This window comes from Amphiprion ocellaris, chromosome 17 (assembly GCF_022539595.1).
Source record: "Amphiprion ocellaris isolate individual 3 ecotype Okinawa chromosome 17, ASM2253959v1, whole genome shotgun sequence".
Classification (NCBI taxonomy): domain Eukaryota; kingdom Metazoa; phylum Chordata; class Actinopteri; family Pomacentridae; genus Amphiprion; species Amphiprion ocellaris.
In genome coordinates, this window is record NC_072782.1 from 25,260,394 (window position 1) to 25,286,205 (window position 25,812).

The window sequence follows — 25,812 nt, forward strand, 5'->3', positions numbered from 1 at the left end:
CCTTCTAAATCAGCAACCTCCAGCCCTGTGGCAATATGGCTACTCACAACTTTCTCTTGGCCCATCGTCCTCAGGAGAATATGTGTCCTCTTTCCTGTGAGGCCTAGTTGTGCATCAGTGCCTGTGTGCAAAAGACAGCTGTACTTCCTTGATCCAGCAGAGCATATGTGGTGATGATCTTACTGCCTTTCTGAGACTTAACCTGTTCAGGAACGATAGGAAGTTTACAATCATGATCACCAGCCCCAGTTAGCCCACTTGACACCGGGGTGCTGTCCACTACTGTCTCCGATTTCCTTTCTACTTGATCAGAGTCTTTTTTGTTTCCTTTGGAGGAATATGAAGTACACTAGGATGTTGGAGACCACGTTTTGCACAGGAAATCCGTTTTGTACAATACTTATTGATGTGTCCAATACACAAACAGCCAAAACAGACACCCTTTCCCCTTAAGAAGCCTATCTTCTCCTTGTGGGTTCTTTTCTCCAGCTCATTGCATGTATCCAATGTGTTGTCCTCCACAGCAAAGACACATCCTCTTTGGAGTAAACTTTTTTTCCTTCCATTTAGTTCCAGGTTGAGCTTTCTTGTCCACACTATAGCCACAGTAATGGTAAAGCTCATTCCTTTCATTCCAGAACGAGGCTGTGATTTGAGCTGGTTTGCTCCTTTATTAATCATCAGTGAGGGACCATCCTGTCTGTTTCCAAACACTGGGTCAGTTAGGATTTTCACCTGTCTCCCGATAAAATCTGTAATATCATTAAAAGTAGCTCTCTGGTTGTGTTTCTCCTGCAGTTCATAAGCTACAGTTTTCCATTTATCTCTAAATTGATAAGGCAACTTTTTTATAATTGTGAGCATATTGGCAGGCGAATCTAGCTCATGCAAATATTCCATTCCTTCCATAGCATTAGAACAGCTCCTGAGGAAAAGGCTGTAGTCTTGGAGAGCTTTTACATCCTCTGTTTTAATGGGAGGCCATTAGAGAGCCTTTTCCATATATGCAGAAGCGACTTTCTAAGCTTTAGCTTCAGCATAGTCCCTTTCTGAGTCAAAATGCTAGCAGCTTCTTACCAGTTCCTTAGGGTGACCCCTTGTGTACTGCTCCAGGAAATAGTCTGTCACTGTAGTTCTCAGTATTTCTCTCCACACCATTCTCAAAGGCTTTTATAAATGCATGGTATTTTAATGGATCTCCATCAAAAATTGAAATTTCTCTCCTTGGCAACGATGAGAGGCATTGCTGTTGAATTAAGAGTGTAGTTATTTCATTGTGCTTTCTCATAATTCCCAGCATATTGTTTTGATCCTCATCTCTTAATCCAAATCCTGCATTTAAGGTGTATTCATATTGGGTTTGTGAGTCGTCATTGGCTCTGTCATTCACTGAACAGCGTTTGGACTCCTTTAAGTGACACAGGCTCATGATGAAGAAACTGAGGTACCATGTTCTCTTTAGGTCTTGTTCCTGGATCCAAGTAGTCATGTTTAGTTTGCTTTGGGTTGTTTGTCATTTGTGGAATAAATGAATTTGCATTAGCATTGAGAGCTTGTGGTTTTGCGTTTTCCAAATAAAAGTTCATTCCATCTGAATGCCTTGATGTGGAATTCTTTCCACTTATGATGCTCTGAGATCTTAACACATTTAGTTTTGCCATATGTGCTGATATAGCTTCATCCAGTTTAAGCTGCTCATTTTTCCTTTTCAGCTGTTCCTCCAGGTCATGCCTGTCCTTTAATACTTTTTGTCTTGCCATTAATGCTGCCAAGTCAGCCTCTGCTTTCAGACGTGCAGAAGGAGCAGCAGCAACAGACCTTCCTACATTAGCAGAGTTTCTGCTTCCCACATTTGACACACTGTCACTTGGTTTTTATGTCATCATGCACATTCTCTGGACTGATTATTGATGCAGCTTGGGTTGTAACTTGAGGCTCATCCTCTGTTGGATATTGAAGCACTTCCTCATTCCTGGATCCAATTGACCAAGGTTGTTTTGCAGAGATCCTTCTGATTCACTCAGCCACCTGTGAATGTTCTCTGTAAAATGCATTGCTGTATTTCATGATGCTGGAAAACCATTCATTTTGTCTATTTTGTTCATCCTCCATGAGTAAAGGAATCGACACCTCATGTAATCTATTAGCATTTTCAGAAAGTTGAATTAACTTGCTCATATGACACTGAACACGTGAAGCATTTTCCTTTTTCATAAGTGCTTTCATTTCTGGTATGAGTACTTTCATTTTATTCACAGTGATTTTGCATTCATGAAGTTTTTCAGTTTTATTAGCCCAGGCCTTGGCTGTGCGTTTAGTTTGTCTTTTCATGCACTCCATTTCAACACCACAAGTTATTTCACTCATTTTTCCTTCCTCGATTTCCCTTTTGTTTTGTTTGTGCACTCCAAAGGCATTCATTTCAAAACTTGCAACACTAGCATTTGTTTGACGCATTTTAATCCATTTCTGCATTTGACACACATCCACAGACCGACAGGGAATTCATCCAGTAAACATCATCCTCATGACGCATAGCAGCGGAGTAACAGCGACTTCAGAGACAGAGTTTGATTCACATTTCACAGCATGGAGATAATCTGAGCATCGGAAAGCTCTGCACCGAGGAATCCAATCCTCATTCAAACACGTAGTGGTTCCCAATGAACAGCCAATATTTCAGCCGCATTCCTTCCACTGACACACAGTCCAGATGCACACATCCACAGGTAGGCTTACCTGGCTGTAGTTCTCTTCAAACTGTGGAACAGCCAGCGCTTACCTTCGTGTCTCATCTCCGATGTCCGTTTAATTTCATCCTCTGATCGTAGCTATGTTACTTCTGATGAAAACCTTTTTTGTTGACAAAATGTAGCGACTTAAACCATAAGAGTCACTGAGAGACTGATACTGGGCCTGTTTGTCCGACATGCTAAACGAAAGAATCCACCTAGACTTCCAAATATTAAATTTAACCTTTTATTAAAGAAAAAAAGATAATCAACTCATGATAATGTGCACAAAGTTATAACCAAAGAAAAAAAGCGAAAACAGCGGTCAACAAAAAATACGGCGACACAACTCACCCTCTCTCAAATGAAGAAAAAAAATCAAGACAGGTGAACAGGTGAATATATTTACTTGATTATCCCCGCCCATATGCAGTGACCCGCTATCAACCTATTTAACATAATCACAAAATAATACTATAGACAAACAAACAATTAATATACCCTTTAACCTTACAAATAAAACAGTTCATTTATGGCTCCTACTGCCTCTTCATACTGTTCTGTACTCATATATGTCCCCAGAGACTAGGGGATGAGGGGATGAGGAAAACTGATCATGTAGCAGGAAAGTTATTTATTTACTAAAAAAAGAAACAAAATCAAAATCCAACACAAAATGAGATTCTTAATTATAAAGCTGATCCCATTATATCAAAGCACAACATTATTGAGTTTAGTCACCAACACAGCACTGTAGAAGCTGGTCTGGCCCACAGGCAATGCTGATCAGAGTGGCTTGGCTACAAACACTCCCCGCTGATTACAAAATAGCCACAGGTGCACCTGACCACGCCTGCTGGGTGTAATCTGAAAAAAGAAAAGAGAAAACACAACCTACCCTACCTAAACGCACCTTAGAACATAACACAAACTCACTGACCTCTTGACCAAGTGCCACCAGTCTCCTCCTTTGTGATGCCACCTCAACCATATCCCTCTGTATGAACAACTCAACATAAGATAAGATGAACTTTATTAGTCCCAGAGGAAATTGCTTTGCCAGAGTACAGTACAATTAAACAATAACCAATACACAAAGGTTAGTGGAATATATACAATTAAACAGGGGTTAGTAGCAAAACAGAAATAACAAAGAATACAGAGTACAAAATGCAAAGTGTCTTAAAGTTTGTGTGAAGTCTCTAAGTGTGTGAAGTGTCTTTAGTGTGTAAAGTGTCTAGAAAAAATAAAAATGAAAACAAAAAAATGAAATAAAATAAGATAACACAAGTACAAAATATAAACTGTAGACTAATAAGAAACAGATTAACAGAAAATGAAGTGAAAGTAAGAGTAAACATGGATTGCACTGATGTATTGCACTAGAAATATTGCACTTGAACTATGACAATACAGATCATGAGTCTGTTAGGAAAGAGTCAGATGATATTGCACATGGAAATAAGTCAGTTGATTATGGAACCCTTCTGCAGAAGGGGGAGGGATTGTACAGGTAGGAAGACCTCCTGTGGTGTTCTGTGGTGCACCTAGGTGGTCTCAATCTACAGCTGAAGGTGCTCTGACAGGATGTCAGTGTGGCATGCAGAGGGTGAGAGGTGTTGTCTATGATGATGAGCAGCTTCCTCAGCATCCTCCTCTCAGAGACCTCTATCACAGACTCCAGCTCAACCCCCAGGACAGAGCCAGCTCTCCTGATGAGCTTGTTAAGTCTGTCCCTCTCACAGTGCTGCTTGCCTCCTCCAGGTGGGAATAAGCTCTATGTGACAGGAAGATGATGGCATCTTCCACTGCAATATGGGGCTAGTATGCGAACTGCAGGGGTTCCAGCGATGATCCGACGACTGCGTAGGTGCCTCAGGATGAGCTTCTCCAAACTTTATAACATGTGACGTCAGTGCCACAGGTCTGTAATCACTGTGCATGCTGAGGTTCTTCTTCTTGTGCACAGGAACCAGGCATGAGGTTTTCCACTGCTCAGGAACAACCATCTGGCTCAGGTTCAAGCTGAAGATGTGATGGAAAATCCCACACAGCTGAGTAGCACATCCCTTCAGCATTCTGGGGCTGAGGCCATCAGGGCCCACAGCCATTCCCCCGACGAAGATGATTGAAGTCTCTTCTAACATCCTCAGCGGTGATGGTGATGGGAGAGGATGAGGAGAGGGGAGAGAGAAAAGGAAGGCGTTCAGAGTCAGCCATCACCAGCTCAGGTTATTCTAGGATTCTGAAGCGTCAGATCTTTCTGCCTTCAGACATCCTAACGTTGTACTAGAAGGCAGCTTTTGGCAAAACCTCCTTCTTGTTTATGTAATCACCTGTGCAATATTATCAAGATCTGAAGCATCCTGTCTCAGTGTAATGCTAAAAAACTAGTCTATGCTTCTGTAACCTTGAAGCTGGACTTTTGTAATTTCTTATTATCAGCATGGTTCAATAACTGATTAAAAAAAAAAAAAAACAAAAAAAAACTCAAGCTGATCTAAAATGCTGCAGCCAGAGTTCTGACAGAAACCAGTGATGGAGATGCCACCCAGCTTTGTTTATCAATGAAGAGAAATATACTCAAGCTTCAGGTACGTCTTAAGGGCACAAAGGCCTGGATTACTTGTAATTTTCCATCCATCCATGCAAGATGAAATTTTGTTTAACTCAAACATAAAGCAAGTCTGTAGACAGCCATCTTTCATCCATGTAATATCTTCAAAATCAGGAACATCCCATTGAGTGATGCTGAAAACCTAGTCCATGCATGTGTAACTTCAAGGTTGAACTACTGCAATTCCCACTTCTCAGGATGCCTCCAACCTCCAGCTCATCCTTTTAAGTATGTTACCCAAAATACATAATCTATCTTAGATGACAGGCCTACCCTGTTGCTTCTAGGTGCAGTCAAGTATCTTGGATTAGTGCGAGAGCCAGAGAAGCTCAGGTTCTGCAATGTGAGACAGCAGGTAGAATTCCAGGCCCACTCTTGGGCCTTCACTACTTGGTGTTCTGCTCCATTTTCGACAAAAAAGGATGACGTTGAGTGGAGATATTAAGGAGATGTTCCATCAAGGGGACGTTCTACAAGTATGGCTCCTACCGGGGGAGAAGCCACTCCTGCCTCTTTGTAGTGCAAAGACACTCCAGCTGTCTATAAATCTTAAGTGCTCCTAATTGGCACAACATGTAGCCCCTAGTGCTGTGCAACATATCCTCTCCAGAGACAAGTACAAGATCACAGTGAGGGTACTGAGGATGTAGTGGACACTGTGCTGGGTTTATTCTACAGTATTTAGACTATCGCCTTACATCGCCTCCTACTGAAGCAAAACAACCTTTTCTCAAAATAAGGTCCTTGTCTTCATCTGGGGCATGTGACGCTACCATCAACGGCTAGGTCTGACAGCACTGAGTTCTGGCTAAAATAAAACAGAACAGATCCTATGAAGGGCGCACAGGGGCTAAGCTGGCATCCTGCTTCTGAAACCTTCGGCCATAGATATAGAGCCATTTCCTATTGAAACCTAACACTGAAAACGTATACAAAGTGCAGTCTTTACAATATGACCTAATAGACTACATCATTTCATTCATCACAAGAGCCAAAATCTTACTCTAGCAGTTCTGGGTCAAAGATTAATAATGGGATGGCCAGATCATGTGTATCTCCTCTACAGTAACTTACTAACACTGTCTGGAGTTGTCTGCAGCTCTGACTGGACCCTAGATTGGTAAATTGTTTGAATCTAAACTGACATTTCCCATTGACAGAACTTCTTTCTGGTCTAATTCACGTATGTACCTACCATTTGTGCCTTCACATTTCTCTAAGTTTGCTTACACCCTCACCTTTACTGAGGAAGACTATTTGCTGCCAAGATATTGTCATGGAGAATTACAGAAGAACAGTGAATAAGACAACATTTTTTCTAGTTTGATAATCAGGCCAGGGTGCCTTGCTGCTTTTGTGTGAGGCCTAATTAACACATCCGCAGCTCATTCTGTCAGCAGCTGTTTCATATACTCGCTGAAGGAAAAGAGGAGGTTTGATCTGCGCAACCATCAGATGCCACTCCCAGCCTGTAAAATTAAGGCAACACATGTATACTAGAGGATAAAAGAGAGTCAAAACACAGTAAAGTCTTTGATGAAATGTGCCCCACACACTGATTTCCATCATTTCTATGATTTAAACAAGCAGCATTTGTCAAAGACAGCTGTAAAACTATTTTTTAGGAAATCATCAGCAGCTGGCATGCTTGTAAACATGCTTTTACAATTTTGTCTGTGTGGTATATTTGAGCAGTTGGAAGGGTTGTGGAAAATTAGGCAGCAGTTTAAAACAGTTGCGGTGGCACCAACACAAAGCAATGTCACATGTTGTAATATCTGTGCTGGTGGTCTGTATATTCTATCAAACAGTAAGCAGTTCTGTGTCATTCATACCAGACCAGTCAGACTTCTTCTGCTCAGACAGCAGCTGGTGATAATTTGTTGTTTTCATTGCTCCTGAAGCATCTCTATGAGATGGATTTTTGGGGGTTTCTTGAAAGCCATTATCATCAAAGCTAAAACCAAAATAGGCTTAAAATATTTTGGTTTATGTGTAACAAGTCTAGAAGATATATAATTTTCACTTTGAGCAATGTCTGATGACAAATATTAAACTTTTTGCACCATATTCTAATTACATGAGATGCACCTGTACCATATAAACTCATGGCAATGCAATCAGTAAGAGTACAACAGATTTTATAAGCTCAACATATTTTTTATTTGTGGAATCTTCATTCATAAATCACATAGTGAGTAAAGCTTTGAAATGGATTGCAATAAAATTACTATTTTTTCTCAGTAACCTGTTGTGAAGCACATGTATAAAGTTGGCCAAATACTCCAGTTAAGTACAAGTATCTTTCAGTTACAGTAGAGTCAGCACAATGACTACAATGCTTGAGTGAGCTTAGCTATTTTTACATTCTAAAAGCCATGCTTTTGAAGATGGCTTTTGTCTCCAGAGCTGTATCAGCACAGTTCTCTACATCCAGCATGGGTTCAGGGATATGGGTTCTGTAAAGCGTCTTGAGACAATCTGAATTGGAAATGGCGTTCTAGAAATAAAATTGAATTCTACATTACATTAATTTATTATTTAATACATAACAGTGTTGTACTGTGACAAGTAATTTGTGTCCAAAATTGTTTTTTTTCTACAAAAAATTAACAAGATGTGTAACAAAGGTCCTCATCATTACTCACGTGACTAAGAGAAATGCATCACACAGGTCTGAACATTGCAAGTGATAAGAAATAACAGCACAGAGACTGAATGTATTTTGTTTGCTGCTTTTCTGGTGATGCGTGCTTTCTTGACAGATGCCTCTCAGCTCCCACCGATGAAGGAGCACACATTGCTTTGGCAGGTTGGTTATGTCAATAGGACAGAACATTTTTACTGTGCAATCTCTATTAAAGTAAATCATTGAAAGACTGATATTTCTACGCAGGTTTGTGTAAAGTTGCATGAGTGCCATACCTTGATAAGTTTCTTGCCTCTGCTGATGCATCTCTTTTGCAGGATATTCAGGCCAAAATAGTACCCATGGAGACTGATCATCATTTCAAGTTGTAGGGAGGCTTCAAGCCTTTAGTCAGGGAGGGGCCTTGAAACTCTTCAGATTCAGACTTGAGCTCATAGGATTGAAAATGTTGCGTGAAACAATGTTGTTATGTGTTGGTATTTGTTGTAAGTCTATAAAGGTCTGTAACACCAGGGGCTGCTGCTTTGACTTCATGTCACCTGTGGTCAGCAGTAGTCCTCTAGCTCTTCAGCTGCTAGATAGATAGCAGCAGAAACAGTGCAATGAATAAGAACAGCACACAATGCACACAGTGCACAGATAGCTGAGTGACATCACTGTTACTACCAAAATAAAATTCAAATTTAGATCAAGGACTTTAGTTCATCAAAATTTAATGACACTCCCTCACATTACAAATTCAACAGACAGTTTTGTTCATTCTTGGTGAATAGAGTCTATTTATGAGATAAAATCTGTGACTTTTAATCATTAGCCTACAAAAATAGGTGTTGTATTGAAACTTGACACCTCATGTCACCATGCATGAAAACGAACAGAAACATCAAAGCAGGATTCTTAGTTGTTAATGCAGACGCCATATTAGTTAGCTATTAAATGTTTCAGCAAAACTGGCTGTAGGTAAACACTAGAGCTTAGAAATGATACATGTGTAGCTTTTCACAGAACAGGCAGATACACTCAGCTCAAATACAGAGCTTCACATGGACATGAGCCATTTATCTTTTCAGCTCATCAATCATGTCAGCAGTGCAAATGACAGTTTTAATACATTTCTAAAAAAAACAACAACAAAGAAACACAGAAACATTGAGACAACCAACATGGTCACAATACTGAAATGACTAATAAATTAGACAAATACAAACATAAAGCAACAGGATTCACTCCGTGCATTAATGACGATGATATTGCAGAATAACAAAACGTTTTTTCTTGTAACATTAGTTGTATGAAAAAGTGAAATGAACAAAAATGAGTCAATGATCATTTATGGGACATTAAGGATTCTGTGAATGTATTAAGAAAGAGGCGAGGACAACCTGAACACATAGATTCAACTCAGATTCTACAGACTTTAAAACAAAAGTCAGTACTCAAACAATGGAGAAGTCTCAAATAGCAACAGCTGGGCAAAGCAACTAGAAATGGCTCACATTGTGTATTTTATGTAACGTACATATCAACTGGAACAGTGCCTTCATCACAACAGTCATGTCCTACTCACTACTCCTCGCTCTTTCACAAAGGCAGCACTGTCTTCAGGTTCAGAGTATGGTGGTAGCATAATGGCATCTTGCTATGGCTTGGCTCAGACATTCAACAGAATACACACAGGTGCCCAACCATTAACAGCTTGTCATCTTCAAAGATGGACTTGGGGCTTCAGTGATCAGACTGGTGTCTCCACTGGTGTGTCTGATACTGAATGGCTTGTGTTGAAAAACCTAAAAAAAATGACTGCTGGCCCTTTTTTTGTAACATTTACCTTACATTTTTCTCTTTCATTTCAATCCTCCGACATCATGGAACACGGTGGAAATTAACATAAGAGGCAAAGAAGATTTGAATCAATTCCTGCTGTCAGTACATCATCCACTGCACTGATGCTGCATCTGCTGCCGTCCACTATAATAAACCACCTAGAATAAAATCTGTAACAGCCATTTTGGGTAGTTTCGGTAGTACGCACAGAGCCCATCACCTTGCTGATGGTGTATGGTCTGTACAGGCAAAAATGTTTTCTACGATGCTCTTCAGTTATTGTCAGTGGGACTCAATAACCGGTGGAGCTGTAAATCAACAACAAAACTTGAGATCAGATATGCTCTTTCTTGGTTTAACAATGGGAAACGCGGACTATGGACAAACGAAAGCACAGGTTAGTTCAGATACTGAGCAGCAACCCTTTCTCGGTGTCTAAATTCCACCACTCATTACAAGTGAACTGAAACGTTTCAGAGTTGGTGGTTATCACATGCCGATTTCTCGTTTTGTTAAAAAGGGCAGAAAAGAAACAAGCTCATTGTTAGAAAAGGAAAAGTTTACACTATAAACACGTTTCCTCACATGTAACCCACGTGTTCAAAAAAAAAAAAAAAAAAAAAAAAAAGAGCACTTTTGCGGCCAATACATGAGCTGCAAAATCTTTGTTAAATATCAAGAAAGTAACTTTAAACTGTGAAAATAGTTATATTGTAAAGACATCAGGGCTGGGCTTCAGCACTAAAAGCTTTTTTTGGTACCAACCAAAATGTGTTTGGGGCGTGCTGAGGCTAAAACTAAGTGTTCAGCTTTCAAAGGAAAAAAAAAACTGTAAAGTATGAAAAGATATTTGTTTGGTATCAGTATCAAAACTCAGATGTCGGTAACTGGCTCAATTTATATTAGCTACAGTTGCCAACAGTCACAACAGTGCTATGTGCTGTGCAGCAGCATAACCTGCACCTTGGTTTACAAACCTTTCATCAGTAATAGTGGTTCAAGAAGTCATCCAAGCTGCTGGCTTAGAGGAGTGGTTAACACAATATTTGTGGCAAACAGGAAGTACACTGAAATTCCCAAACACAAAGTGCACTCACAGTCACACCAGAATATTACAGTAATATCTGAAGAACAATTAGAATCATTCCCAATGAAGAACACCAGTACAACAGAAGAGAAAAAGCCCATTTCTTGCTTTAGTGTTTCTAACACATGACGTGCCTTCCTGGTGCTTTGATTCAGAGCAGAGCAGCAGGTATGTCATAAACAAGGAAGGCAAATATGACATCTGCTTTCAGGCTCAATTCATTTCAAATAGGAAATGCCTAACAGACACCCTCCTTCAAAAGAAAGTACCTCTGTAATCCTTTTATTTTGCTGTAATAAGTCCTTCAGATGGGGCGTAATTATTTCTGTCATAAGGGAACAACACTTATGACACTTTTAAGAAATGTATTTTAAAATCATATGAGCAGGATTTCTCTATTATTCCTTCAGCACAAAATGCTGTATGTAGTGGTTTCAGCCTGACCCACTGAGTTCCAATATTTCTGTTATATTTCAATAGCACAACTAATGCACAGAGACCACAACATCACGCAGAAATTAGAAAATGCATAGTTTTTGTTGTTTTTTCTTCTTGGTCAGTTTTCTTGGAGAGGTGGGAAATCACGGTTTGCTGTGGGCAGGTTCTCAGTAGCTGTGTACAGGTGTCTCCTGCAGGTGTCCATAGGCTAGAGTGTTGTTAGGGGGGGCATGCTCAGGCCTCAGAGCTCAGGGAGGTCCGCGTTGGACTGGGTGGCAGTCGAGCCGCTGCACTGTGCTCTGTGCGGAAACTGTAATCATACTATTGGGAGAATCGAAATTTATTACACTGTAACATGGTCTGACACAAATCACCCCATTCTTCAATAAGTCAAACTTTCATTCAGTAAGCTGCGCACAAAATTACCGACTTGAGGTTGTACTTGTATGCCGAAGTCAGAGTTTTCAGTCTTAGGTGGTTCTCTTTTAACCTTGTAGGTCACCATGGTAACTGATGCTGCACAAATGACCTGTTCTGAAGGCAGCTGTGTTCATAGTTTAATATTAAAACTGGCCTGTAAGAACTGTCGCCCTTTCACCGATTTATTTTCTGACGCTTCCCCACCTTACTCTAGTTAAATGATCGCATACTGAATTTATGAGCGACAGTTCAGACGATGTTCTGGCCACTTCAGACTGAATTTTTGAACGCTAATAGTTACCTTATAATCAATCTTTGTATAATGTGACAAATTTTCGCCGAATGTTTTCACAGATTGATCTAGTGTGTGTGTTGCAGAGAGCTGTAGTCTGTACGACTGCTAGCCCTAGCACTAACACTTTGGCTCCAGGACAGAGATCTCGAACACATAACACATCATTGACAAATCAAATGAATGTCTGGGATTCCCAGTGATTTGAGATTGAACTCAGGATCACACTGGCCTCTGGTGGACATATATTGTTATTACAGGCACAATTTTTGATTTGTTCCTTACTCCTTTGGTGGGACTGTAAATGGGAACGTGGACTCAATCCAATCTCACATGACCTGCTGTTTTCTGCTGTAATGTTTTTAATTTAAACCGCTATTTCCTTCCACATACTCTTCAACAATTAGAGATCCAGTGCAGTATTTGCTTTTTAAATAATGTTTTCTGTTCAAGATCAGGGTCATGCCTCTTTATTGCAGTCTGGTCAGTATTAACATTGCTAAACCAGAATCCAGGGGAGAAGGTGAAATTATCACCAACATGGCAAGTATTTTTGCTTTCAGTTGAACTCATAATAAATGGGTTTAGCAATCACTAGTGAGCACCATACCATAATTCATAGAAATGACTACAATGAGAGCAAAAACAGTAAAAAGCTGGGATTCCCTTTTGAATATTGAACTGTAATAGCTTCAGATTTATTCCATTTTTCCTACTCACCTCTTTCTCGATCTCGGCCAGTGACTTGATTGTAATGCCCATCAGATCCACCTGCTGCAGCTGAACATAGAGCAAAAGACCAGTTAGATCTCAGTGAAGTTCAACATTAAGGTTTTTTATGCATTTCTTTCTTTCAGGATATTACTACTGTATCTATTTCAACAGTGATGTCAGCAGTAAGAGAGGAAAAAAATCTTATAGTTATACATTCTTTTTTACACTGGTTATACAGAAGCCAACATACAGCCCCAGAGTTAGTAGTATTACTGTTAACATATTGTTGGAGGGCACTGTAGGTGCACAACTTGAGCAGATGTGTCAGTGCATACCAGTGGAGTCTACACATGCTCCCTATTGACATGCCAACCTCCAAATAAGATACCAAGAACTGAGCTTCGGCAACTTACATCAGATGAGGCACAGGCAAACTTCTCAGATATCATGAAAGGTACCCCATCCATTGCTGAAAGATGAATATATATGCCTTTAAGAAAAACATTCACTACAAAATTTACCAATCACAGTGAAGATAATGTCAATGACCGAACAAATTAAGAGTGTTAATGAATTTAAACAGTGAAACGATGATGGAAACAAATGATGTACAATTTCTGGTGAAGCCATTTCCCTGGCCACTTCAATTAGACATTATTGCAGTCAGAATTCCACCTCACATTGTAAATAATGATAAACACATTTCAAGACAAAACATTAATCCTACTTTTGCTAAGATGAAAGCTGGAAAGAAGGCTGTGATATATAGGATTATAGGACCAGTCTAGGTGTGTATAGGTGTGTGTAGTTATTGGGGTCATAGCTGGGTAATGTGCATGCAATGTGTAATAATACTGCTATCTGGTATCTTACTTCTCTACTTCTTTTAGATGTATATTTTAGTGCTGTTTATTTTATTGTTTTATTGTATATTTTATGAGCTGCACAGTGGTGTAGTGGTTACCACTCCTTGCCTTGCAGCTAGAAGATCCCTGGTTTGCGTCCCAGCCTTCCCGGGATCTTTCTGCATGGAGTTCTCATGTTCTCCCTGTGCATGTGTGGGTTTTCTCTGCGTACTATGGCTTCCTCCCACAGTCCAAAAACATGCTGAAGTTAATTGATTATTCTAAATTTGCCTGTAGGTGTTTGTGCGAGTGTGATTGTTTGTCCTGTTTTAAAATACTGCATTGTTTTTAAGTTACTTTGTTTTTTTTTTAGTGTGAAGCACTTTGGTCGCCCTTTGGGCTGTTGTAAAGAGCTACACAAATAAACTCTGACTGATTGATTCTCTAATCAGCACGTCAACATACAGACAGGTGACAAACTAAAGGAAAAACCAGAACCCCTAATCCCTGCCAAGAAGTCGTCTAGAGGCTCTGTTACACTGTGGGGGAATTTTATGGTATGGTTTGGGTGCACTTGTCCTCTTAAGAGTAACACTTTATTCTATGATAAAGTATTTCTATTGTGATGGAGCATTCTCTCCCAGACAGACAGCGGCCCCCTCCCTAGAGCAGAAATCTGATGAAAATTATGTGAATCCTATGGCTTTTGCAGTCACCAGAACTTGACCTAACAGAACACCTATGGGAGATCAACATCAATCAAACACCAGAAAGTATCTTTTGGAAAAAATTGTGTTCATGCCCTTGGTAGAGTTCCAGAGGCTTGGAGAATCAATGTCAAAGAACACTGAAGCTGTTTTGGCAGCATGTAGTGACACAAAACCTTACTACGACATTTTATGTTGGTTCTTCCTCTGTCACCTGTCTGCATGTGTACTTGTGCTTTAACTTGGCTGTATGGGGTTTAAAAAACGAAAGGAGCTAAGTCATACTGTATAGAGCAGCTGAGGACAAGCGCTGGAAGAATCAACCATATTTATTATAGATTCAGTTATATTTACAGTTGTACACAGGAGTTTGCATACACTTGTAAAGACCATGTATATCATGACAGTCTCGAGTTTCCAATGACTCTGAGAACTCTTAATTTTCTATAATGGGAAATATGCATCTTTGTCACAAAAACAATCCTGCATTTTGGTTCTTCCATAGATTTATTATAGGTCTTCTGGAAATATGACAAAATCTGTTGGGTAAAAAATAGACACACAGCAACTTGAATTATCGGTTTTGGTGATTTAGAAAGATGTGTCAATTTCAATAGGGCTCATCTGATACACTAATTAGACTCGGTCACGCTACAGTGAGGAAGCCTAAAGCTCAGCACAGATCTGAAGAAGCAAATCATTTACTTGAACAAGTCAGGAAAGTCATTTGAAGCTATTCCAAGCAGCTACAGATCCCAAAATCAAATGTGCTAACAAGTGTAAGTGTAAAGTGCATGGCACAGTTGTGTCACTGTCACGGTCAGGAAGAAAACACAAACTATGACCTGCTGCTGAGAGACAATTGGTCAGGATGGTCTAGAGCAGTGGTTCCCAACCTGTTTGGCTTGGAGCCCCCCCTATAAGCTGCACCCCAGCCCCAGCAGATTCTGTCATATTTCCAGAAAACCTTTAATTTCTGAAAGATCCAAAATGCAAGACTGCTTTTTGTGACAAAGACATGTGTTTCAAACATTCCATGACAGAAAATTAAGAGTTATAGGAGTCATATGAAACTCAGTCATGATAAACTTGGTCTTTACAAGTGTATGTAAACTGTAAATAACACAAATCCCAACATAGGACAACTCAGGGCACTTTACATGGTAAGGTCAAGATCCTATAATATTATATTATAGAAACTCAACAATTTCATACCGGGGATTCTAACATTTCAGTTGTGTTTTCCCTGTGTGATTCTGGACAAGGATGTGGAAGGACGATAAAGTGTTGCTGACCTGAAATAGCATACAGGTTGGAGTTTTGGTGCTCATAGTCTGGTCTGGTAGTGTTCTTCCCTCTGAAGCTGGCAGGGAGGGTCATGGAAATATGCCTTGAAACAGAAGAAAAAAAAACACAGGTTAGTTCAGTTAAGAAAAATGTAATCTCTGCATCTATCAATTGGTGTATGTCCACACTGTGCTAATATTCAGTCTTTTAGATTCTTTATGTAATGACTTTCCATTTAAGTCTCTACTCATCAGAGAGACAACCATGTGAAAAGCTACCTGCGCTCTCAAAGTTTTTATCTATAGCAAAAGGTGCTCAACAGCGTTGAATGTCAGGTCCAGCTTGTTTCACTATTCATATATCATATCAGTATTGTTTCAGCACTACAAAACTGCCATGCCCATCTAGATGCAGATGACAACTATAACTATACATCTAGCAGGTGAAAACATACAAACATACACTTCAGAAGTTGCCAGTACCAGAAAATGAAAGATCTTTTCCTCTAGTATATACTAGAGGCACATGTATATGCTAACTAGTAAAAATGGATAGACAGCAAAATATCATTTTATCAGTAACATTTTGGTAACAATAAAACAATAAAATAACTTCAAACTTATTTGAGGCCTTCATTTCATTGACAGTAACAACTTGGAAATCCAAATGTCAGACTTGCCTTGTTTTGCTATTGAGCTGTACATAAAAACACAATTCTATTCCCCTTTTCAACTTCACAGTTTATTCTTTGACTGTCTGATCCCTTAATATTTACATTTGGACTCATGGGACCTGTGGGTTCCAAGTTCTGTTACAGTCCTCTAGCAAGCATTCTTTTATATTCATAAACTTCTGGGCCATGTCAATCACTCTGCCTTAAGGTCTATTACAGGTGATGGCTATTGCATTGATCACTGTAATTTATACTGCATGGCTCAGAGGGTTTCCCTACAAAAGAGACGTGCTACTTGCCAGAATTTTTTAATCTATAAAGCCCATACTATAAAACCACAATGGTATTTTGGAAAGCCTATTTTAAATTTTAGTGCACATAACGCCCACAAAAAAAATACACTCAATAAAATTGATACACTTAAATCTTTCTTAGAAATTTAGGGTAATGGTGACTCGTTGGTGAAGGCAATGAGCCACTGATGAGAGGGTTGAGGGTTCAAGCCTCAGCACTGCCACATGCTGCCACTGCTGGTTGGCAACTGACCCTGCTTCCTAACAAGCGATATACATTCTGCAAAAAGACCTCATTTCATTGTACATCTGTTTCCATTTCCTTGACTGACCCGAGAGGTATATCCATGTGTATACATGATAGATACATGTGAGCTATCTGGATGAGAGGGGACAAAGTCTGACAGCACTGCAGCTCCTTCAATGACAGGTTACTTCACCTGCTGTGTGAAAGAGAGATACTGAAGGATCTTACTTTCAGCTGAACCAGGCCTGTCATATTTCACTCTGGTGCAACATTAGCGCATTCAAACCTGTGCATCATAAATATTTTGCACAGACAACACTGTCTGAACAACATCAATTATTTCTACATATGCAAGAATCTGTCCAAAATCATTATTCACCAGTCACAGAGCCATCTGTACAACACATAGAACCTATGCAATATCAGCATTTTCTACTCATGGAAGAATCTGTGCAATGTCAATATTTTTCCACATAGAGAATAACCAATTATGTGCAATATTGTTACTTTCTACATGCAAAGGAATTTGTGCAATATCTGAATTTCTACATATGGAAGAATCTGGCCAATATCATGAGTACTTGCGTCTATTTCTTGCTTTTTATTTTTCAGTTGATATCCCTACATTTTTGCACCATCCCCTTTGCTACACAAAAGTCTAAGTATGTACCAACAGGATTAGCGTTGACATTCTTGGGCAGCAGACTAGCTTTTGTTTGAGCCTATCCAAATGAGTGTAAACGTTACATTCATGTTTTCTTGTCTCATTAATAGGAATTAGGGTTGGAAATTCTTCTTTTAGGATCCACATGGATCCACATGCACAAGAGGTGTGCTGAGACAATTGTTTCAGCTTTTGATTTTCATCATAATTGCAAAAATACATTTAACATGTTTTTACTATGCCATTATGGGTTATTCAGTATAGACATTTTTGATGGGCAAAAATGGCAATAGTTACATTATTGTGAGGACAGGTTTCTGCAGCAAACATACTGCACTGTTAGCTGTGGGGACTACATGTCAGGACATGCCATCTTGGCTGCTATTTACTTCCTGTCCACTAACATGGCGTGTCATGTCATCCAGTCTATTACTGCAACACTTTAGACTCTGCATTGTCGTTTTGTTTCTTTCATATTTCCACATTCTGAGCAACTGTTTACAAAGCATTTGCTCTGTAAGTATTAGCAAAGTAATTTCAAATGTAATTCACACAACAACATGTGCAAAAACTCAAGAGTCTGAAAACATAATGAATCCACTTTTAAAGAAATTAGTTAACTCATTAGTGTGCTTGAGTAAGTCAAATCTCCACTACTGCCAAGTCTATTTCTCATGTCCTTGGTTAAAGGTGAAGTCTGTGATCTGGAGAAAAAATTCTGATATTTCGATAGTTAGCATGTTCCAAAATTTGCATCCCTCTTGCTGCTATTGCCCACCCCCCCCCGCCCCCATCTCCCATGTTCCTACCTTTCCTGTGCATAAGTATGAATGTGCACAAGCATAACTGTGCACAGGACATGCTGAGATAGTATTGCGTGAATCGGTCTGAGCCGGTCTTGTTTGTTTCCCATTTACAGAGCCAGTACAAGCACATACAAACATGTCGTTAGAGTGGACATACTTGGGCAATGGAGCTGCTGGGACTGGAGCTGAGCTGGACGAGGAGTTCACATTCTGAATGTTGTTAGCAGTCGGCATGTGTGTGGAGTCCTGGGCTCGAGGTACATTCCCCATGCGATACCAGATTCCCATGTTGTTGAGCTCTCTGTCAAACAATTTTGTAAGCATTAATAAGCAATAACAGCAGAATAAACTTCAAAATATTCATGAAAGAGGAAAGGCTTCAGTTAAAGAACGTACACGTCATCATTCATTCGATGCTATACTTGATCGAACTCATGTTAGTATCTCATGTGGCTTGGTAGCTAAACAAAGTTAGGCTGTTTTGTTTTTTCAATAAATCCCAATGAGTACAAAGTGTATGCAATGGCCTAAAGAAAAAGCGCTCCACCCAGTGTCTCTTAATATTGTTTTTTAAACAGGAGGGCTTTAACATCAGGCTGACAAAAAGAGACAAAGGCAGCGTTACTAGCTATAATGGCACCGCTGGCTGAATGGATAACTGATGTTATTATGAATATGGTGCAATTATCTTAATGAAAATTTTATTTTATACTGAAGAGTGTACAGCAACTACATAGCATCAAAGAGCCTTAACTATAAAAGTAAGAGTTATGGCCAAGTAGCCTTATTTTTTTTGAATGTTTTCATATTTTGAAACTTAATTTAAAAAATGTTTTTGCATTTTTTTTTGTTTTCTCTGCTGTATTGAAAAGCTACTGAACTCCTAAACCAAGATTCTTACTGTATTGTGACTTACACCCCTAGCAGTCTCAAACGCGAATATGGATTTAATTACAGTCCAAACTATTTCACTCCAAACACCAGGAAAAAAAGCCTTAGTTTGGTAACTTTTAAGATTTTCTTTTTTGGACACCTATTTGTCAAGTCTAGAACGAAAGACTGATATCTGATTCAAAGTTGCTCACCCTATAAAGGTATACTGAGGAGGAGCCTGCTTGGAGCGTCCCAGGATGCGGATGTCACAGATGGCTGCTTCCGTGGAATCCCGGGGAATGAACTTGATGCAGAGTCGTCTTTTCCTGAAGGCTTGCTCTTCTGTGTGAGATGAGAATGACTGAGAGTCACTACTGCAAATAGTGTGCTCACTGCATATACATTGCCGATAGGTTCTGTGAATAACATGGCAGTTCCTATTATTAGGGCCAAATATGTTTGAGAGTTTAAAGATACTAATTTTTTTCCGACATTTTTCCGACACCATGATGCTGTCAGGGCCTTTCTACTAGAGTTGGGGTAACTTACGAGTGTCAACAGTTTCCTGGATCGGGATGAAACCCACAGGCAAAGTGTCCTTTATATCAATCAGCTTCATGTCCACAAGAACATTACCTAAATGGCTCTGGAGAGAAAGTGATACATGACAGGAGACAGAGAGAGGGGCAAATGATGGAAATGACAAAAAAAAAAGGAGATGGGAATAAAGTTGGGAGCGAACCTAACTAGCTCCAAATGTAATATGCATGTACCCAATATTGTTGGGAGCAGAGTAAGATGGTGAGGTGAGGTAACTTACATTTTCTTTAGAGAAAACTCTGGTGAAGCAGAGGTAGCGGGTCACCTTGGATTTAAAAAGGCCATCTTTCCACAGGTCAGCATCTAGGCCATCAGTTGTGGTAGAGACCTGCAAGCAGACAAGTCAAGTGCAAAGGGGTCATCAAGACAACAGTTACAAAATCTGTGCAGGGATCGACTTGGGTCACAGTCTAGAGCCCTGCTGTGTCACCGAATTCTTCTGTCTCAGTTCTTTTTCTTTTTTCAAAGAAAAATGTTATTTCTTTAACAGGTTCCAAAAATATTACTTATCTTACAGTAGTTTGTTTAACACAGTATTATCATTGATCTAATAATGGGGTGTCTAATAAAATATTCGACACCCCCCCAAATTCAATGGATTTAGTGATTTGGAGTGAGATCGAGAGTTTGGTAAATTTGCTTAACGGTATCTTTGGATTATGTTCATTTTGTCGTTTCGTATTATAGGATAGCGTTACTTTTATTACTGAGTTGTCGGTTTAAAAGTAACGTGATCCTATATTAACGGTATCTTGCTTTTTGGACTTGCGACTTTGTTATTTTTATTCCTCCTATTCATCCTCCCTCTTATGTTCTTTATGCTATAGTGTATCTGAATAACTGTTAACATGTTACGTTAACATACCAGACACCTATTCAGTTTGTTGTTTATGCTTCATGTGGCTGAATAACCATTAATGTGTTTCATTAACATACTGTACACCTACTCAGCCTGTTGTTCTTTATTCTACTGTTATTATTATAACTTCAGCTGCTCCTAACTGTGAAGGAAATTTGGTAACATTTTTGACTACTAATTCAAAACAACGACCCTCGATCTCACTGTAGGACACCAACTGGCAATTTAGATCTTTGAAGACCAAAGAAAGCCTGGAAATTTTGACAGTGTCACTAATTTATGAACATTAGTGCGTTTCTAAAACATTAATGCAGCACAGTGCCTTAATCAGACCATAGGCCAAAATATAGGGTGTTATAATGAGATGGTTATAATTCAAGAATTGCTCTGACATTTGACTTGATAATTTGGAATCCCGTATTACATAAATGTGCATTTTTAGGTACTGTAGTGGGTATGATTTTAGCTTCAAGACTAATGTGATGGTTTTGCAAGGTAATTTTGTAAACTAAATGCCCCTCTGTCCTGAGTTGTGTTCAGTGGTTTACCACATCATATCCTGTGGGTGCCCTGTTCCTGGAGGCAACTACTCCGACTCCAGTGATTGGGTCCATGGACATCTCTGGCAAAGCTTCAGAAAGGTCCCGAACCTCAGGCATTTTTGTAGACTTCTGCAACAAAAACCACCATGACAAATTACATTTGTAAAAAGTGGCCCAAAACGTAGGACACTGGGGGAATATGCTTAATTTCATGCATCCAAGTCAGTTTACGTGATCTAAAGGTGAACTAAAACCTGCATTTCCCCTTGGTGCTCCCCTTTGGGACGTTTCGTTTAGTCTACAGATTTAGCTACTGAGTAAACCTTGTTAATCTGCTGAGGGTACAATAAAGTTTTGTACATACAATAAATGTACTAATTTACAGTATGTCTGCTAAGCTACATACCAGGCTTCTTGCAGCTATGGTAACGCCTAAGGACATAGCTATACATGTGAGAAAGCAAAAATGAAAGAAAACGTGTTTCAAATTCACAAAGGCAAGAAATACCAAAACATGTTCCAAAGAAGGTAACACATGCAATAAGAAAAAAGTGAGAAAAAGAACTGCAACACCAGATGTTCTCCATGGGGGAAAAAGAGAGTGAATCTGGACAAGCAGCAACATTATAAGACATTGTACAGCCTGCTTTATGATACATCGCAATATACATGCATTGAATGATAAAATGTTGGGTTTAGGACTTCTGTTTACTACCTGTTTGCTCGCATGCTGTATGCAGTGAGTTTTGCTAAATACTCATTTATTTATCCATAGAGTTAGCATCTTCTCTAACAAACAGAAAAAGGCTGAGCATCTGAAACAGTATCATGTATTACAGTAGTGGCGGTAACTGTGACTTCAGCAAGGCACTGCATCTCACCAGTGGCTGCTCAGCCACAAGTCTGCACTATTGCACTTGGAAAGGAAGTCTCGCTGACTGCTGCTCAGACAGACTGTATCTGTGATTGTAACTGCTGCTTTGGGATGACATTGCAGCTACTGTAACTGTACGTGCAAGTGAATTTATGACTGTCCCTTTGTTGTTTCGCTCCTGCTGTGACACATTCCCTTTTGATTGGTGTTAAAACTGACAATATGTTGTGCTTGTGACAATGCAGTAATGGCTAGACTGGCTGCATGTTCATTTCAAGCTGTGAGGCGACAGTGCTAACCACTGAGTCACTGTGCAGCCCCTTACCCAAAACAGTGTCTGAAAAACAGTAAGAAATAATACATCAGGGTATTCGCCTTTGCTCACAATAAAAGTGACAGAACAGTGAAAAATTAACAAAACAGAGAGGAATAGCAAATGTAACTGCATTAGAAGAGGAGGCAAACTGTTCTATATCAGTCAGCTCATCTCAGAAAACAGAAGAGTGTCTGAATGTGATGTGATGCAATTGTACATATTCACTTGCAGTAATCTTTATTATTGAAGTAACCTACTAATGAATGACAGGTTCCCTGTTACCACATGCTGGTAATATAACATTTCATGTATATAAAGTGCTGTGAAAAAGTATTTTCTCTGATGTCATCTATTTTTACATTTTGATTGATAAATGTCAATGACTCTGTACCGCGCAGGATGGAAAGCATTTTCAGCAAGAAACCAATTGCCAAATGAATTTGGTAATTAAGTAGATTGGTAGCTTATGTTTTCCCATAGAGCAAGGTGGTGCTGGGCAGCATTTCTCCTTCAACTAATAAAATCATAATTTAAAAACTATATTTTGTGTTTTCTTGGGTTGTTTTTGTCATATATTCAAATTAGTTAGATGGTCTGAAACATTTACGTGTGACAAATAAGCAAATATCTGCAGGGGGGCAAATACTTTTTCACAGCACAGTATGTATAAATTCAGTAACAGGAATCATTATTGATGAAGTAACCTAGTTATTAATGACCGGTTCTCTGTTAGCACATGATATTACTATAAATACATTTAATGCATACTGGGTCCAAATGTTGGCTATCAGCCATTCTTGACTACCAATGATCGACATATATTGGCCCTGAATAAACCATATTGGTTGATCCCTAATGTGCAGTATATTCACTGAACTTTGGTTGATGTGTTTCGACAAAGCAGTAACTTGACTGTATCTATCAGACTCTCCTGTTGTACTAATGCCTTATGATTTCCAAACATAACTTAGAAAATTTCTTACAACCCCTCAACAATAAGAATTCCCTTCTATGGCATCACACAAAAAATAGAAAAACAAAAAAGGTAATTCATGACAAATTAACACAACATACGTAAAGACACACCAAAGGATCTGTCAAAAATGCTGCATTTACAAAGCCACACAGGCCACAAAATCAGCACTGTAGTCTCTTTCTGATTAAGGTACCGGGTAATACCTTGGGAATGTAACTATGCTAAATCTCAACTGTCTGGTGCAGAGGATTTTTAAAATTTTTAGTGAACGTTCAACTACCTGGCCATGTGGCAAACTGTAAACACAGCAGCAGATTTACAAAAAAGAAAATCCTCTTGAAGTTGCGTGGACAACAGAGGCCACCTGCATAGCATTCTCCTGGACTACCATAGTTCTCTCTTCAGAGAGAAAAAAAAATGTACAAAAGGCTCACTGACTCAATATTATGTCTCTCAATCTGAAAAACAAAACAAAGCTTCTGACCCCTGGAGGTTGCAGACTAATGAGCTGACACATAAAGCTTCTGCAGCCTTATTCACATCGCATCAAACGGCATAAAGTAGCTCCAAACTGGCTGAATCAGAAGAAATTCCTAAAATAAGGGCTATGTCACTCTCACACTTACTTTAGTTTTATACACATTACTTAAACTGGTAGGATATTTTTTGATGGTAATGAAGCTGGCAGAATACAAGATCACCTTACTAATAAACAGAAATAATCTAATTATATTGGGAAATTATAGTAATTTTTAAACAAAACCTTTTTAACACATATTTATAGACATGTACAGTGTCACTTGAAAGTTTGTGAACCCCTTAGAATATTCTGCAGCCCTACATAAATATGACCTACAACATCCTCAGATTTGCAAACAATTCCTATAAAGGGATAAAGAGTATTTAAACCAATGACATAAAAAATGAAAATGCTCTGACTTTTCTCAGGTGGAATCTGATTATTTTATTATTCAATGTGAGATATCTGACTGCAATGTAATCAATACAGGTGAGTGGAAATGTGTTTGTGGTACAATAACAAGGAACATTCAGGTGCGATATGTCTGAGCCGCTGTTAATGTGGACAATCCGCACCAACACAACACAATCTGTAGTTTACACTGGAACTACTTTCTACTGAAGAAATAGTCCCCATTTGAGCTGTCTGCAGCCCGCCCCTCCTTATGAATCCCAGTTTAACCCCAAATTGTACACGATGAACTGCATTTAACTAGTTATACACTGAATTCACAACACTCTGACCGTATAATTTAGAATAAACGTCACATTTTGAAGCAACTAAGCATCTCTGTTGAAATGCATCGTTAAGTGCGACTGAATCAACTGAATTTCTCAGCTCCTCCTCATACTAACACGAATTATCAACAGTGTTGATAATTAACCCAACAACTTATCTACGTTTAAGTAATATGTAATTGGACAATAACGCACTTTCACTGATGTTTACTTGATATCAACCGTAGTTTGTGAACCGTAGAACATTAGCTTAGCTGTGAGACATAGCTAGCACGCTAGCTAGTAACATCCACACACCAGCTGCGGCCAGCGGGTAACGCTGACAGTCGCTAACGTAGGCTCCTTGTGTTTTAACACAAGCCACAGACCATTTAAACCCTTATCCACCATCTCAGTCTCAGTCACTGTAGTATCCCACAGTGTAAGACCAAAGCAGCTTTATTTCTAACCACAATGTCCTGAAGACGTCGACTCTGCAGCAGTTGCTAATGTTAGCTAACTATGTGGATTGTCTACTTACCCGACGAGGCTAACGGTTGAATCCGACCGGTCTCCGTGTGTTTTCTTCTGCGCTTCTGCTTTTTTTCACGCCGTTTACAGCACGGGGGGAACGCTCATCTTTATGAAATTGCTGAAATCGATCCGAAATACGAGTTGTTCAGTATATGTCTGCATAGTGGGTCTCCAGCTAGCGGTGTGAAGAAGGTGCCATTAGCGGAGCTGTCGACGGGGAACTGGGCGAGAGATCGGTAACTGGAGGAGCCCGCACCTCACCCCCACCCTCCAGCCTGCCACACACAGGGAAAAACAACACTGGCTGCTAGACCGCTGTGCGTTTTGACAATTTCTTTTTTCTTTTTTTGTTGTTGCTAAACGTTGATAGTCGGAGGCGGAGCCAAAGAATTTTGTCTGAGACCGTCACTCACACTGAGGCGGTACAATGTGTTGTAAATTTTCCCCATCAGTTTGGCTGGCTTGTACTTGTATGTATCATCTATCTTACTCTTACCATGTATGTATCCTACGGAGCCCCGGAAGGGACATGGAGAAAAAAAGTTTTGCGGTATCTCGCAAAACTTTCTCGGTATCTCGCAAAAGTTTTTGCGAGATCTCGTAAAAGTCACATCGATCTTATTGGACGTTTGCTCTTCAGATTGGCTCTTCTGCAGGGGTGTCAAACTCAATTTAGTTCAGGGGCCACATTCAGCCCATTTTGATC

At 39.5% G+C, this 25,812-nt stretch overlaps 1 protein-coding gene across 1 annotated transcript; it reads right to left on the reverse strand.

Annotated features, from left to right (window-relative positions):
• Positions 1-8,695: 8,695 nt before the first annotated feature.
• mvb12ba (multivesicular body subunit 12Ba) lies at positions 8,696-25,542 on the reverse strand. Its single transcript, XM_023291163.3, has 10 exons — positions 25,114-25,542; positions 21,177-21,299; positions 19,990-20,097; positions 19,719-19,815; positions 19,382-19,511; positions 18,454-18,597; positions 15,622-15,716; positions 13,188-13,243; positions 12,781-12,840; positions 8,696-11,669 (listed from the first exon to the last, which is right to left on the reverse strand). The coding sequence occupies exons 2-10, from the start codon at positions 21,285-21,287 to the stop codon at positions 11,583-11,585; spliced, it is 888 nt and encodes a 295-aa protein (XP_023146931.1). The 5' UTR covers positions 21,288-21,299; positions 25,114-25,542; the 3' UTR covers positions 8,696-11,582.
• Between the last annotated feature and the right edge of the window lie 270 nt (positions 25,543-25,812).

What these genes read in the sequence shown, in the direction of transcription:
- mvb12ba (XM_023291163.3), bottom strand. Translation starts at nt 21,287, where the DNA reads ATGCCTGAGGTTCGGGACCTTTCTGAAGCTTTGCCAGAGATGTCCATG. An exon ending in CACCCACAGGATATGATGTG is followed by an intron (nt 20,098 to 21,176) that starts GTAAACCACTGA and finishes GTCTGCTTGCAG; the next exon opens with GTCTCTACCACAACTGATGG. An exon ending in CCTCAGTATACCTTTATAGG is followed by an intron (nt 18,598 to 19,381) that starts GTGAGCAACTTT and finishes ATTGTTTGACAG; the next exon opens with AGAGCTCAACAACATGGGAA.